We start from the raw sequence: 17,080 nt of genomic DNA, 5'->3' as shown, positions 1-17,080 counted from the left end.
TGCCTGAACAAATTTTCCAACCAACCAATTTTACGAGTTTGGAGAAGTGGGAGAATTTCTTACGAATTTGTTTCATCATTAACTTGTTTGGTATTACAAAAACCTGCTGAACACAGCATATTAGGTAATGTATTTTCTTGTGAAAGCTCTCGTGAAAGAGTTGGGAGCTGTGTTTTGCCCAAAAATCCCCCCAAAAAATAGTAGGCCACAGGGGGACAGATTTGTGTGGTCTGAATCTTTTTTTTTTACAGCTCAAACCAGGAAGACATCTTTTTTTTTAAAGCTGACCCCAACAAACCCTTACTGTGTTTCCTTTTCTGCCCATCACTGTTGTTGCGATTCCTCTTTCAGGTTCTGATGTGTCATGTCCACAACCACTTGAGTGGCCTCTCTTCCTGTGTATTTAAGACCTTTTCTGGCAGAAACACTGACATTGTCAGGACCAATAGTCCTCATGGAGACCAAAACCTGGTCCTGAGGCATTTCTGAGGAACTAGTTAAGTTTAGGACTAAGGTTTGAATTGTGATTAATGTTAAGTTAAGTTGAGTTAAGCTAGTTAAGGTAAGGGATAAGGTTTTGGTTACTCTGTCCAGATGAATGGAAGTCAATGCCAGAAGTCCATGACGATAAGTAAGAATAATAAATATATTGTAGTATATTGAATAGACACAAGGGGGCAACTCTGTTGTTTGCAAGTAAAAGTACTACTTCTCAACTCATTCATAATGTCCTGAGTAGTTAATGGTCTCAATTGCAATCGAAGATCTTCTTCAACAGAACATGATCTCCTGTGGAAAACTTTAACATGGCGCCGGTCAAATCTCAAATCTAAAGGCTACAAAATGGGAGTTTGGATTCTTCTTATTACAGATTCTCTATATTAACCATTTGTCACTTGATCCTAAACCTACAGCGTGCACACACACACACACACACACACACATTTGCCAGCCACAAACACACACACACAGGGTGGTTGGAATTACTCTGCTTCAATTAATTAAGAGTTTTAATTAGAACGATGTTATGGGTTGAATATAACATCCTCTGTGGCCAGCAGTTAAATAGTCCTGCTCCAAATATGTTTCCCTTCCACCCCCGCTGAACAGCAGATCTAATTCAACCATCCAGGATGCTCTGACACTGTCACTCTCTGGTTCCCAACAGCGAAAGAATTATGGGACTGATAACTCCTTTGCCTTGTCGTCTGAGGAAAAACAAAAGGCGGCATGAGATAAAAGTGCCCTCAGAGTATTGCTGGAGGTTTCATGACATGAGGTAATGCCGTCCTTTATCTTTTTACAGTGTAATGAGGAGAGAGACACAGACTAATATGTAAAAGTAGACTCTTCTGCGAGGCATCCTGATCCACATGTTCATACTGAATATACTTTCATACAGTGAATCTACTCTTCAAGGTGTTCTTTTTAATGATTACATTGTTCAGTTCACATTTACAGTATTGTAGTATTGGAATCATGTAAAGTGAACTGAAATCACTGGATTTCTGCCATTAGTCTCAGCCAAGTTCAGGCTCTTTACCTGTTTACTTCTCCCTTGCTCTCTGTGCTCATATATATACAGCATTTTAATGCAGCCCAATTCCCAACAAAGCTGTTCTCATTTACTTCTTCTTGCTTTTTTCAGAAAGACCATGAAACAGTGACAGAATCATGGCCAATTAAGACATATCCAACAACCCTTTCCAAGCTACTCCCAAAATGCTGCTCTGCACTGCTAACGCGTTGATTTTAGAACCACAAAAAATCACCACACGAATCGTTAAAGGAAGCAGCCTTACGACTCCAATTTCCAATAAAATGACATGAAAACAGGGAGAACACTCAACCTTTAACACTTGGCTTGTCAGCTGGCAGTCATGGATATTTAAGAATGAAATTTTCCCTTACTTTCCCTTAACTTAAAGTTCCAGTGTGTAGCATTTAGTAGGGTTCATGAGCAGAATCCCATAAATGCTTATTGCTACAAAAATATAAATTTTTTTTTGTAGCTTTGTGTCACCATGTTAATTAATAGAAAACTGGAATCACTACCCAGCAGTGGTTTGCCTCCTCTGACAAATTTAGAGACTATTTCTTTTTCCAAATTAATCTAACATGCAATTACACACGACATTTAATAATCAAGAGGCCAAAAAACATGTTAATATATCAACCCGAGATCTCGACTTACTAAATTAGAAGAAATTCCCTCTTAAAGTGTCCTAAGACGAAAAAACCACGAAAGGGTTTATCTGTAGGGAAGGCTAATACATAGCTTAATATAGCTACCTAGTGTATACACTGTAATTACTGCACATCAAAGTGTGCAAATGTAAGCGAACAGTCAAAACACACTGCTGTTGCTAAATACTGCCTGTATTTATGGCTTCAAACAAGCCTCTAGAGTTGAGACTGTGCCTGAAGTTTCCCATTTCTTCTTTTATATGAAAGTGGAGAGAAGCATTCACGTGAATGTGAGCTACACTGCTCATACTGAAGCTACTTTTGTTCTTCAAATTCTCTATTTCTGCTTCTGCTTTTGTGGACATCCGGAAGGAAGAACATCTAATGTTTGCAGTTGATATTTTAGAAATGGAAAATGTTTTTGTGACTGAACAACAGTGGTGTTAGAAAGCATCCATCCATCTCCATCCGCTCAGTGTTGAGTGAAGCACAAAGACTTTATTGTTATTATCAACATTATTATCGTGTCTGATGTGGAACTGCCTATAACTCTAAGCATTATTGACATGGTGCTGGTGGAAAGTTAATATACCTAACCCACACATGCAAACACATCCGTATAATAATCAAAAAAACAATCCAATTATTTTCTTATTTGTCATATTGTCTAGAATAGCCTCTGTCTATCAGCAGCTTTTCTGACACCCTGTTTCACAGCTATGTGTTATTTCATAATTGAACAGGTTTGATAAAGATTGGAATTGTAAAAAATTGTAAAGTATCAAGAAAAGGAGACCAGCTTTCAAATATGAAAATGTAGAGACGGGTTTGACAATGAGGAAACCAAAACACTGTACTTGAACACAGACAGAGGCACTAATATGTAACAGAGAATCCCTTTGCTTTCTAAAGTAACCATTACCCTTGTTAATCATACTGGAGGTGGTTTCTGAACATCAATCATTTTCATATTGAAATCCTGACATTTCAAAAATGCTACTTTGATTATAGTGCACAACATTGCAAGAGCTGAAAGTTAAATGTCAGCCTCTGACGCAGACCGGAGCTTTTTTGTTGGATTTGTGTAATGTCTAACTTAACTACCTATTAATATCTATATAGCAATCTGGAATATATATTTTTAGCCAATATCTTTTGGGGAAGACAGACGATGAAGAAAGTCATTTTAATTATTGAGATATAGAGCAGTGTGTCTTTCAAAAAGGGCTATGATTAAAAAAATGGTGGTTTAGCAAAAGAGTGCTGTACTGCCTTAATCCGTTTAATCATTTAAATGTTATCCTACAATCCACTTAAATTGTTTAAAACCAGCTATTTACAGTTATTTTCCCCACATTTCATGAATAATACACACATTAACTATTACAAACAGAGACACTAAAGATGCAGACAAACAACCCTGCTACAGTTTCAGCCTCAATGTCATGTGTTTTCGACTCCCTAAAGTGCACTTGCAATCTGGTTAGGCAGACAGGTAAGCGTCGACTGAAACCAAAAACCTATTGGAATATGTCGATACTGTGTGTGTGCGTGTGTGTGGCTGTGTGTTCTTGTATCTTTGTGAGGACCAAAAAATGTGTAAACCATAGGGAGTGAGGTTATTTTTGGGAAAGTGAGGACATTTTGGCTGCTACTTTTGGGGGGTTAAGATCTGGCTTTAGTGTTAGGGTTGGAATTGAGATTAGGTTATAGGGTTATAGTTAAGGTTAGGGGATAGGGGGTGCATTATGTCTATGAGGGTCCTCACTACGAATGCTATGCAAATGTGTGTGTGAGAGATTGGGAGAGACACAGAGACACTGAGAGTGAGAGAATGACCAGCATTTATTTTTAGCATTAGTACCCAGTGAATCATGTGATCCCCCTTCCACCCACAGAGTCGTCCTTCTCTTCTCTCTCATTTCTCTGTCCCTCTCCCCATCTTATTTCCTCCCGTGCAGTCACATCGCCTCTCCCTCCTTCCTCTTACTTCAAAGTGAGGTGAGACAGAGTCATGGTGACACCGGCGAAACAGCAAGAATTAAAATGATAAGACGGGGAAGGAAGGGAGGGAGGGAACACAAATCTTTAGCTTACCGAACAGACCTGACAGAAGAAGCCACTTAAGCGACAGGATGCGAAAAAAAAGAATAGATGCACTGATTGGGGCGACAGTAGCTCAGTGGAAGAGCGAGTCGTCTTACAAATTGAAGGTTGTGGGTTTGATCCCAGGCTCCACTGGCCTGCATGCCACTTAACAAGACACTTGAACCCCACATTGCATGAACGGGTATGAAAGATTTACAAACACATACGTATATATACAGTATACATATGGATGCATCTATGCAGTATATGCAGTATAACAGTGAGGCAAACTGGCTTACATCCCAACAACCGCTATCATCTCTGTTACCATGACACCTCCACATTACAAAAATAACACCAGCCTTTGCTTTGAATGTTTCCCCCCCCCCTTGTAAATTTAGCCATACTGTATTTGTTCACTTGTTGTCTCCCACACAGTGTCATGCGACATTTACACAGCAAGATGAGCAAAAAAAAGGATGGATGGATTCAGCAGTGCAAATCTATCCAACTCCTAAGTCAAGCTGAGAAGGTCACCCACATACGCAATCAAGGACATTCATGTGCACAGATAACACACACACACAACAGATGAGGGATTAGACACACGCGAGCATGTGCACACTGCCAGACATACACAGCAGCACGTCACAAGAAAATACAAATTGACAAAAGATACCAGACAATGTAATAGTGACAGGACACTGCATGAAAGGAGAGGACAAATATTCAACGACTGCGAGGGATACAGCAGTGAAGTGTTGACTTTCCATTCCCTCTTTCTGTCTCATTAACTGTCTCTCCCCTTCTGCTTCCTCTTCTTTTCTTCCCTTTTTTCTCTCCACTGCTTCCTCTCATTCACTGCTAACTGTATCATCAGGATTGTAGAATGCAAAGACTGTGTGACTGGTCCAAAAACAAAAACATACACATATGTACACCCGGTGTCATGATCCATGTTCATCACAGCCACCGCTTATATGTATACTCTGACACACACATGAACTGAAGCATCGGCAAGTACACATATGCAGTGTTGGAGGCTGGGGTGGGGGTGGGGTCATGATCCTCCCAGAGAGGAGGGAATCAAAGTTGCAATTCTAGGGCTTATCGCTGAAAGAGGGTAAGACCATATCTGACACGACTGCACATCCAGTGTGTAAACCTCGACACAAACACACTCACAGGAAAAAAAAAAAGGCAAGCAAGAGACTGAGTGTGTGTGTTTGTGTATGTGATCTAGGTACTACCCACATCTTAGGGCCCTAAGCCTGTTTGCACTGTCACAAAATAATTACTCGTAATGTTAATCATTAAATTTTAAGAGGACGACATTTTAAGTTTAGTGCGTGTGTGTGTGTGTGTGTGTGTGTGTGTGTGTGTGTGTGTGTGTGTGCGTGCCCACATGCATATGCGGTGAGATAACCCTTTGCAGTATTTTTGGAAAATCTATCCCAGCATTCATTTGGTGAGACACTGATCTGTCAGCCGAGGATATCTATTACCAACACTGCACTCTGCAAGCTGGAGGGTCAACGTGGGCAGAGGACAGACAGGAGGAGGGAAAGAGCAAAGGGAAGGGGAAGGAGGAAAGAGGGAAAATATAATAAAATAAAAGAAAATGTGTTCTAGCATGAGATGAGCAAAGATAGAGGTAAGAAACAAGAGCAATGGAAGAAGCAAGGCAAAACAGATGATGAGAGTGTGGGTAGGAGCAGCTGGTGAGAAATATGAAAGTGTCATGTAAATCACCCACAAAAATGGCATGAAAGGGGGTGGAAAAGGGAAATGAAAAAATATGCAAATATGTGCATAAGAGCACAGAAGACAGAGACAGCTGAGCAAGACACTATGGGAGCTTCTAGAAAGGAATGAAAAGTAAAATACTGCAAAGGGGGAGGGAGGGTTGCTTGTTACTGCATATATACATACATACCACAGCACTATCACACAAACAAATCATACGAAGGAATCTTTGGGTAGTGGTGCATCGTACAGACAAATCATAACAAATCAGAATTCAGTCAGTAAGCTCAGCTCATGTCTCCACAAGCCTAACTTCTAACTAAGACAACAGTCATCGGTCCTCACTGACAAAACACGCCAACGAGAAGCTGGAACAGCAGAGACATTACACGCCAGTGGTTAGTAGCCACAGATATGCTTTCGGCAGTTCCTGGGTCATGTGCTTGCACGTGCAACATAAGCGCGCGTGTGTCCAAAGCCTGAAGCAACCAGGCCAGCAGCTACAATTACAGTGACGGATGTGAAAGAATTGGGTCGGCTCCACAAGAGCGCAGCCCCTGGGACGACAAGACTAGCCAGAGCCCTGAATCAGTACGGAAACACATGCACGCACGCACACACGCAGGGACACGTGCAAGGTTGCATGCGAAAAAACATTTGCATAGAAACAGAGGACAGATATGAATAACACACAAGAAGAAACGAGACAACGCAGCACAAAAATTGCAAGCAGGCAAACTGCTTAAAAGTTTAGTCAACACTTTTTACTGTAATCAACCAAAACACAGATGAGTCTTTCTCCGGATGCAGTCTCTCATGATGCAGAAGGAGTTCTACTGACATTAAACTCCCATTCAAGTTGAACACACACAGAAGTGGATCAGACATGGGATGCACGATACTATTGGTATCGGTATAAACATCTGCTGTGACATGAGTATGAAAAATATGATGTAAATTTCACTCCATAAGAGACTTCTCCAGTTGGGCGCAGGGAAAAACGTACATATATCAGTATCGGTCATTGGCTCAAGGACGTCAGATATAATATCATGAATCCCTACATCCGAATGTCTGTAGTAATTACCATGTGATCCAGTAGAGGATGCTGTGAGCACAGCTTGGCTTAGATCAGCTTTTTGGGGGCGGGGCCTCTTGGACCAAAAATAAGACAACGATGCTACGATGTTACGTACAAGCTAAGCTGTCAGCAGACAGTCACGAAATCTGACTTACAAATCTGAGGATTCAGCTGTGAGCATTGCAGCCAGTGCCACCCGCGTCAGTGGAGGAGGAATCACAGACGAACAGGTCGAATAAATAATGTTGTCGTGTGCATGTGTGTGTGTGGAGACAGGATGGTGTTATCCAAATGTCAGTGAAGAAATAGTATGTCAGTGTTTGTGCAAGCATGATTTTTGGGAAACGTGACACACATAAACACACCTGTGTGCTGCATGTATCACAGCTCGTCGACACATAACTCAGTGACAGTGTGGTGTGCGTTCCTGTGTGTGTCAGCTGCATGTTTCTGTAAATGTTTACATGAGCGTTTGTGTTTCCTACCTCTCGCAGAGAGCTTCTTGGTGTTGATAATTTTGGCCGCATACTCTTGTCCGGAGGAGATCTTCACACACCTCCTGACCACAGAAAATGCGCCCCTGAAATGAACGCACACAAACACACACATTAGTATAAGTAATCTAATAGACTGTAGATTAACCTCTGCCTTTTCCAAGCATATCAGTGAAGTAACTTGGCATTCTAGAAAGGATGTAAACTCTCCACTCTCTCTGCTGCATCTTTGTTGGAACAAACAGCAGGTTTAGGTGGACAAAGCTATTCTCATTTGTTTGTGTGATAAGCTTCCACTTCAATACATGTATTCTCTGGCTAGTTTGTCCATTTTGGGCTACTGTAGAAACATGGTGGTGCGTAAAGCAAGGCCCTTATAAGTGCAAATAAAAGGACTTATTCTAAGCCCATGAAGTCCAAATGATTTTTGTTTTACAGTGATTATACACTTAGACCTTTATCTAATGGATTTTAAAGTCTTTTTTAACTGATCTACAGTTGAACGTTGCGCTCATGAGGCCAGTAGCCTGTTGATGTCTAGTATCGGCTCAGCTCGCTTGGAACCTTGCCAGAGCAGGTACTAAAGAAAGTACCAGGTACCAGGTACTATCGCAAATGGAAAAGCAAAAAAAAACTTGAAGAGTCGCGTCGTGTAGAGGAAAAGTGCCATACATCACGGTCAAAAAGGCACAGTCACTAGGGGCAATCTGTGGTTTAGTGTTATGCCAATGGACACTTTCATGTGTAGACAACCTTCTGGTTAGAAGATGACCTGTTCAATCTCCAGCCCCTAAAGCTACTGTGAAATGGTCACATTTCTTGCAGTTTATGACTCCTAATCTGGACAGATATCGTTCATGGAAACTGCTTCAGAGTGGTATTTATCAAAACACAGGGAAATGTATCTTCTCTTACCCACCAGTGCTGCTAAGTTATCAACTAAGGCCGTGTACTGGCAAGAATCTGAAGGTACGATACATATCCTCATGCTGGGGTGAGACACAGACAAAAGTGTAGATCCAATGGCAATGCAGCTGCTCACACAGTCCCACTCACACACCACACTTTCATTTTCATTCATTCATTAGTATTACGTCATACCACTAACATCAGCCCACTATTGTTTCATCCTTGCGTTGCTCTGGTGTTTCAGGCACATGCATGAAGATTCCAAAACTAGGTCAGCTATATTTGAGGGAGGAGAAGAGCCGAGTGCCACATCTCTCATCTCTAAACGCAACCATGGAGTAGTTTGCTTCAGCTCCACTCACCTCTGCAGCTGTGTACAGTAAGCCCATTTTACTAAATAACCTCTGTTTGAGACTGTGAATGCCTTTTCTCCACCCATGAACAGCAAAGTTCTGTCTACAGCGCCGCACAAAATCAGAAATATATCACAACACCTAGAAGAACTTGCTTCTGAGAATACTCATTACCTCAAATGAACTATGTTCTTTCAGTGGCTGACAACCGTGACATGATGTTTCTGCACAATGTTGTTACAATATCAGAAAGAAATCAAGCTCTGTGCCCATGTAACCACTAGCTACTGCATACTAATATGTAACAATGTGTACCATGAACATGTTATCTAACATCCTTTGGAGTGAGCAGCTTGCCACTAAAGCTTACCTCTAATTTATAGGGGATTTGGTGAAGGAAATGATCAAAGCAAAACATGTTACATAATCATTTTTAACCGAGTCTGAGACAGTGTGTACAAAATGGTAATGTGTGCTTCTCTGTTTCTAAGTAAATGCAAGAAAACTATGCAATCAGAACATTTAGCTGAAGTCAAATGCGGATCCAAAACTCAACATCATGCATTGTACGAGGAACATCTGTTTATGCATTTACATAAACAGGCTTCACAAAGATTAAAGCATCTTTTCACATGCATTCAGAGAAAGGATATATAGGGGCGACACAGGGTCACACGAGCTGATCAAATGGAGGACCTTGTGTTCAAGCTATTTGATATAAAGTGGATGCAGTATTATATGGAAATCTGCACATCAAAAATATCACTTTGGTGATATATCGTCGTCCTTCCTCCTGCAATACAATAATATAATACGCCAGGGCAAATATCGATACTTCATTTTACAAATGAAGGCGTTGTAAAGTAAACAGTCGGATTGTCAATATATTGATTATCACAGAATCGTTGTTGGTATCACAGACCATCTATCATGTATCACATCGTATCGTGAGGTACGCTGTGACTCCCACCCCTAACTTACTAACTTACTAACTTAGCAATAAGTACTCTCCGACTCGGCCTTGTCTGTGATGGACGACGGGACCGAATGTCTGCTGATTAATTTTTGTAAAGAATGAAAAGTCAACCAGTAGTTACACAAAAACTGTTACAAACGTTTGAATATCAGTAGATATGTAAAATACACGAGCGACTGATGTGATACTGGTGCGTTCTTTAGTTTCATATTTTAATCATTTTTCAAAATGATGCACCTTGTAAAGGTCTATTAACTTCATCATTATAACATGGTCAAAAACAACGGGCATCAGGGTTGTGGCTTCTTTTTCCTTGTATGTGTGTGTGTGTGTGTCTCTGCATGTCAGTGTGTGATGGGTTGCAGGTGTGCATGTTTGACTTAATGACGTGTGTGACGTGGATCCTGGGAGCTGATTGGCCGTGCACAGGAGGTTCCAGTATAAGAGGCGTGATCATCCCAGCTGCTGTAGGCTTCCTTTGAACCCCTCACAGCCAGCAGACATTTTGTGCTTGTTTTTAAAATAAACCTTAAAAATGATTTGTTTTGCATGTTGCTGGTGGTTTATTGGAAATTGGGAAGAGGGGAGTCTCCACACTCATGTTGTGATTAGGTTTTCCCCTAGGCCTTATCGTAACAGGGCATCTACAGTAGTGTATATAAGTGTGGTGGAGTGGTGCTGCACCCAGTACGAGGATCAGGTGAGTTAGCATAAAAGCAATATGGCTGCATTATTCATGACAGATGGTGTAAGATGAACACAGGATTTAATCATAAAAGCAGGATGCTGAGGCTGAAGAGGAGTTCCCTCCCTCTCACTATAGAAACACAGGCTTTCATCACAGGGATGATGGGAGATCAGTTCATCCAGATAGACTTCTAAGTGGTGGCACACTCTCATCCTCTCTCACTCTCTCTCTGCTTTAGCTCATCATCAGCCATGGCTGCAGATGCTCTATCTGAGACTGTGTGCAATGAGTGCCTGTCAAACTGCAGGTCATGTGCATGATTACACAAATGTAGCTACACATAGAGAGAGAGAGAGAGAGAGCATCTTACAAACCAGCTCAAACACACATGCAGGTGTTTCTTGTATTTGTGGCTTTGTGAGGACCCAACATTATGGACATTATGGCTGGTCCTCACATCAGTATAGGGCTTTTTGGGGGTTGCAACCTGGTTTTAGGGTTAGAATTGGGTTTAGGCAAAGGTTAGAGTTTTGTGAATGCATTATGCATTACAGGAGGGTCCTCACTGGACAAAGCGGAATGGATGTGTGTGTGTGTGTGTGTGTGTGTTGGGGCTAAGGAATCCCCTGCCTGTGTCTGATAATTGACCGCAGCTTGGTGGTTTGGAGAATGTGTCATCGCCTACGAGGCCTACATGCTGTCGCATTACAGTGTGTATTTCTGTCACACAGAGGGGAGGAGGATTGGGGAGAGAGAGGGGGGAGGGGAAATGGAGAAAGAGGAGGTGGGTGACCAAAACCTCACCTCTCTCTATCTCGCTCTCTTTTACACATACACACACACACACACACACACCCACACACACACATACACCGTTGCATTTCACTCAGTTCAATTTGTAACATAGGCCGAAATGCATATATGGCTGCACAGGATGGATGCAGGCGAATGATGACGCGCTCGACTCGACACCTTCATTCGTTATCATAAAACGTAAGCAGGACTTCAAATGTGGCATAAAGGCAAATGGGGTGCAATTGCACAGACCTGCACTATGCATGACACACTGTGTGTTTTATATGTTTTTAAATATATATATATGTGTGTGTCATTCATGGACACAGCATCATTGCGCGCACACGCACACTCGCTAAAACGCACAGATATTATGTGTCCTTAAACCACGGCGGCCTATTACATAACAGGTTGACATTTCATACAGGGATGATGCCAGGTGATGATAAAAAAAAAGAAAAAGAAAAGACATGCTTCCTTACTTCCCCAGCTCTTCGAACAGCTGATATTCGTCGGTAAATCTCGTGCAGATCGTTAACGCCATCCTGAAGGAGTTGCCAAGGAGCAGACGCTGCACTCACAGACCTTCTCCACCTCACACACTGCCGTCAACACCACCCGGGTTTTGTCCTGGACCTGCAAACCAAACGGGGGGATTCATGCACCGCTGAAGCGCATCGACAGGAACTGGGATAAAGGATGAAAAAAAACAACAACTACGGCCTCTGCGAGTTCTTCAGTCTGTTCTTCTTGCAGGATCGTTTGCGGTTTCTTTATAGTCTTCACAAGTACCAGCTTGTCGGAGCTCGTGGACGCAGCATTTTGTGTATGAGGGTAAATCTGTGCATCCAGCGCTGTGAGTGTTTCCTCTGCGCGCGCCAGACACCGCACTACCGCACCTACCACCCACCGTGGAGTGGGCTCAGTCCCGCCCCCTTGCTTGCTGGCATCCTCAGCGTGGCCAGTAATAATAATAATAATAATAATAATAACAGTAATAATGATATATATGTGTTTGTGTGTGTATATATATATATTCATATACATATAGTGTACATACAGTGCTGCACAAATGTCTTAAGCCAATATTAGATTCGTTGAGTGCGATTAGATACTATAATTACTAAATATCATTATTTCCCAGTCTCGTAATTAGAATACAGTCATAAAATGCAGGAAATAATTTACGCCGTATTAAAAAAACAACAACAACAAACAAGCCTGGCTCTTTTAAATAGCTATAAATGAAATGTGGAGCCCTGATTAATTAATTAACACCATGTATTCTGGACAAGTCATAACTTTGCATCAGCAAAAGGAAAAGACCACATCAGCTCACGAGACAGACTGGACAGACTTGTTCTCCTGACCTCAAGTTTCTTATCATATTTCGAACAGCAAGACCCAGTTTCCTGTCAAATATAACTAATTCATCAAATTTGGAAGTGTAAAAAGCATAATCAGAGTTATTATCACTGACCGTGTCATAGCAGCCACCCCAAGAACACACAGACAACCCAAGAATTATGATCTCATAACCAATACAGGCTGTCTTGGTTATGAGATCATAATTCTTTTCTCTCTTTTTTTGCTTTCCTCATGCATACCTGAGTGCAAGAAGCAACTGTGTTTTAAAGGAACTAAAATCTCACACTGACAGTAAGTTATGACCAGACCTCAGCTAAACTCTTGTTCCTCTTTTTTGGGGGTCATCTCTTCTCTGTGGGGGAAATTTTGTGATTTGGATGACCGGAGGATGTGATCACAATGGAAATTTACTGTCTTTCTTTGAATAGATTGATGCATGTGATGCATGTGATGCATGGTATGGCATGCCAGGCGGCATGTGACAAGAATCATTTACGAAACCAATGACAAGATCTATTGGTCTTTCCCTTGATTTAAAAATGGGGATATGTACATTACAGCAGTAATAATTTAACACACAGGCTTAATTTAACACACACACTTGTTTGCACAGCTATTGTTCTTAGGATACTCCATGTTAATGTCCAACTCCAACCTTAAACTTAACCACAATTCAAACCTTCAGCCTGAACTTAACCAGTTCATCAGGAATGAGGTTCTGCCTCATTAGGACCAGGCTTTGGTTTCCATGAGGACTACTGGTCCTGACATGGTCAGTGTTTAACAAATACAAGGATACACACACACACACACACACACGGTAGCGAGGACACAGGATAACAGGATCATGGTGTCAGACGGGAAGTCTGTGTAGAAGAATTATGAAATCTGGTAGACACATGTGCGGATATTCCACAACTTTCCAGTGTATTCATCTGGATTTAATTAAGAGTTGGAAATCACAAAACTGATTCCAGTCACTTTGCATCAGTTCTGTTTAAAGAATCCCACTCACTGAGTTCAAATAGGCCTCTGAAAATACAACAGGTGAAGTTATCTCCATTCAATATCTCCACACAAGAACCAGTTCACTTAATTACACAAGTAGCTCAGCTGCATTTTATTTATTTAGGCATAAGCACACTAATGCGCTGCTTGGGGCCCACTGGTCACCCAAGGGGCTCTCAATAGCATGTATAAAAAACAACATCATTTGAATATGAAAGTGCAAATGAATACCAAGCTTTAAAAAAAACAAGAGTGAAACTGATATGAAGTTACATTTGTATCAATAATAGTTGAACATAGGTGACTCCAAGGTGGTGGGAGGGAAGGCCCCCAAATCTAATTCTGCTTAGGGCCCCATAAAGGCTTGAGCCGGCACTGCATTAACTCTTATTTAAAGCAGAAGAGGATTTCCCTTTTAAATCACCTTTAAATACTCTGCATTATTAATGCATGTGGGAATATGGTAAGGCCCTGTGGCAAGAGAGTATTGTCATAACACAAGTTGCATCATGTGGTGGAGCTCTCTACTGTTGCCTGCAGTCATGCAACAAAAAACAGGTTAAATTCCGTCGATCGTGTACGTCATGTGTGAGGATTTATTGATATTGAAATCTATCTATTTGATTTCAGTTTGAGACATTTGTTGTAAAATGATAAAGCCCGGGGCAATTGAGAGTGTTACAGAGATTTTTGATGATCAGGTGAGATGACCCATGATGGAACCTCTGGAGTCAGTGATGAGTTAAGTTGAAAGATTTTATTAAAGACAGCTCAGATCCGAGAACTGAGACAATGTCTGTCTGACATCTGAACAGTGAGGCATCATCGCAGATTCTGGCGAGCAGTGTGCCAGGTCTGATACATTATAGTTAGTAAGATTTGTGATAGTGGATCTGGTCCAGATCTCTGGCACCTCGGTATCTAGTGAGGGAACCTTGAAAGGTGCCTCGTTTGTGTCTTATCCTAAGTTAAGACAATAAGACAATAAGAAAATTGTACACCAGGTCTGGTTATAAGAGTATGTGAGTAATTAAACTTCAATTTGGCTGAAGATTTGGCTGAAGAAAACAGGATATTGTAAAAGTAACGGTAACGTTACAAGTTCATCTGACAAGCTCAATTTATTAAGTGAAATCCTACAATCATATGGCAGTAAGATTGAATTTTTTGAAGATTGAATGACTTTATTCCTCCCCCAGGGGGGAAACACACATTCACAACAGCTCAGTTAAGAAATGAGAATAGAATAAAATAAAATAATAAATATATATTATATATATATATATATATTATTTTTTTTATAATAAAAATAATATAAAAATTAAAATTAAAATAAAAATAAAATAGTAAGAAAATACAAAAAAGTTAAAAAGTTAAAAAGATAAAATTAGATTAAAATTATTATAATTAATAAGGCCAAAACAATAATGCTGCAATTGTACAAAATGACGATAACACAAAACACAGCATCTTAAATTTCCACTCCAAATCACACTTTAATGAACCATTGCGGTAACAAATAAATACATCAATAAATATGCCAAATACATAAATTAGAGACAACAAAAAGAAGTTAAACATTCTAACAGGCTTCAGAAGCAGCCAACAGCCATTGCTGCTGCAACACATAGTAAGCGACATCCTCACAAGCACCAGACTTGTGAATAAATAGTATGTTTGATGCAAACACGAGCTGAGTGTAAAGATTCTGTTGTCCGTTTCACCAGTGGACGAGGACATTGAGCAGTCCCATGGTGTGAATCAGGTGATGACCTCATCATTGGATAAATACAAATACTTTGGGGTTCCCTTCATTTGGAGTAGATGAGCGTCTCAGCGTCTTCTGCTGCAGGGAAAACACAGAAAAGAGTTTTTATTAATCACTCATTACATTGACAATGATTATAATATTCATCATAAAACCAGACTAACTAGATTTGTTATAACTGCATGAACAATTACTTACTTGGACAGGATCCTGTTGATCACCATCTTCACCCAGGGAGCTTCAGGGTCCAGGCAGACTTCTTTGCCTGTCTTTTTCAGAGTGGCACTGCAACAACAACAACAAGACGCAGAGATCCAGTCAGAACAACGACACTTTGACGACAACTTTGTGCCAGTGCATCGAACATCATGGCTACTTTGATGGGTGTTATTTTCGAGCAGGTCTTACATGATTTCGGTTTCTTCGCAGTGAGAGCTTCCAGGAATTATTTCCATCTTCTCAATGTGGCGGCCAATGGGTCTGCGTTCTGTCATGATGCAGCGGCAGTGCAGCTCCACTCCAACACTTGTCAGGCTCATTCCTGTCAGGAGACAAGAGTCACATAAAGTCACAAAATGCAACAGTGTTTACATGCATTGAGACAAAGAGTAATTGTTGTTGAGTAGTCACATTACAATAAAGTAATCTTACCTTCAACAATGGCCATGGAGGCGAGGAGCAGCACCATGACAGTGGCAATGACTCTACTGCTCATCATATCTGCTGTTTTTCCAACTTCTGCAACACTTAAAATAAAAGATAAAAATGTCCTTCAAAAGCAGCTGCAACGAAGACCGAAGCACTATGAAAATGTAAAGTAAAGTTTGTTTTCTGCTCTGCTGTATCTTGCTCTTTTGTTCAGTTCACTCTCTCCTCTACTTTTCCTTTACTCCTGTTTCTCCCTCAGCTGTTTGAATGTTAGCGCTGAAGCGGACTCCTTTTATAGCCGTCAAGCGGAAATGAGTCATTTCCCAGTCTGCAAGTTGCGCAAGGTGGGGCTGTCAACTCTGGGAATTTTTTCAGCAGTAGGGATTTGTCAAGAGAGCTAATCATTCGTGTCACTAATTCAGTTATCATTTGGGACAAAAAAAACAAGGTGACTAAAAATGTGCAATAATCTGACTGACATGGCAGGAATGTTGATAAGAAAGTTTTTACAAATGGGTATAGTATATGGTTGTATTGCATGTTGTATTGCACCACTAACCACAAATGTATGAGTTAGAGATTGATTAACTGACAGGTGATTCACAGATGACCTCTTCTAAACAAGTGTAATCCTCAGGTGTTGACATCTAAAATTCCACCTTCAGAGAGGAATAATTTCATACATATTCTTCTTTGAAAGCTACTTTTTGAGAAACTATCAAGGGCCTCCACACACTGTCCTGCATGCATTGCCTTATTTAAAGGTAAAGTTCACTAAAGGCAAGTCACTGTCACACACCTTTATTTCACAAGAGCTACACACACTAGTCACTTTATTAGGTGCACCTATTTAACTGCTTGTTAACACAGATTTCAGCCCATCACATAGCAGCAACTCAGAATCAGAATGGGGAAAGAAGGGAATTTTTAACATGCTTGATGGTGATTAAGCTCATGGTGTTTCGTGCCAG

At 40.8% G+C, this 17,080-nt stretch overlaps 2 protein-coding genes across 11 annotated transcripts in view; both read right to left on the bottom strand.

The window, feature by feature from the left end:
- camk2d2 (calcium/calmodulin-dependent protein kinase (CaM kinase) II delta 2) overlaps positions 1-12,229 on the bottom strand; it is a 37,404-nt gene extending 25,175 nt beyond the window's left edge. For 5 of the 10 annotated variants that reach the window (XM_058639514.1, XM_058639516.1, XM_058639517.1 and 2 more), the window contains exons 1-2: positions 11,800-12,229; positions 7,588-7,682 (exon numbers count right to left, since the gene is read on the bottom strand). In XM_058639514.1, the coding sequence (XP_058495497.1) occupies positions 7,588-7,682; positions 11,800-11,861 (157 nt within the window). In that variant the 5' untranslated portion in view covers positions 11,862-12,229. The remainder of the gene's footprint in view (positions 1-7,587; positions 7,683-11,799) is intronic. The other 5 variants (XM_058639519.1, XM_058639523.1, XM_058639521.1 and 2 more) reach the window with 2 other exon arrangements.
- Positions 12,230-15,164: 2,935 nt separating this feature from the next.
- LOC131466345 (interleukin-8-like) lies at positions 15,165-16,382 on the bottom strand. Its single transcript, XM_058639525.1, has 4 exons — positions 16,113-16,382; positions 15,870-16,002; positions 15,660-15,746; positions 15,165-15,539 (listed from the first exon to the last, which is right to left on the bottom strand). The coding sequence occupies exons 1-4, from the start codon at positions 16,177-16,179 to the stop codon at positions 15,527-15,529; spliced, it is 300 nt and encodes a 99-aa protein (XP_058495508.1). The 5' UTR covers positions 16,180-16,382; the 3' UTR covers positions 15,165-15,526.
- Between the last annotated feature and the right edge of the window lie 698 nt (positions 16,383-17,080).

The sequence above is a fragment of the Solea solea genome, chromosome 10 (assembly GCF_958295425.1).
Source record: "Solea solea chromosome 10, fSolSol10.1, whole genome shotgun sequence".
NCBI lineage: Eukaryota > Metazoa > Chordata > Actinopteri > Pleuronectiformes > Soleidae > Solea > Solea solea.
The sequence above is the reverse complement of the archived record's forward strand: the minus strand, read 5'-3'. Positions and strand labels throughout refer to the sequence as shown.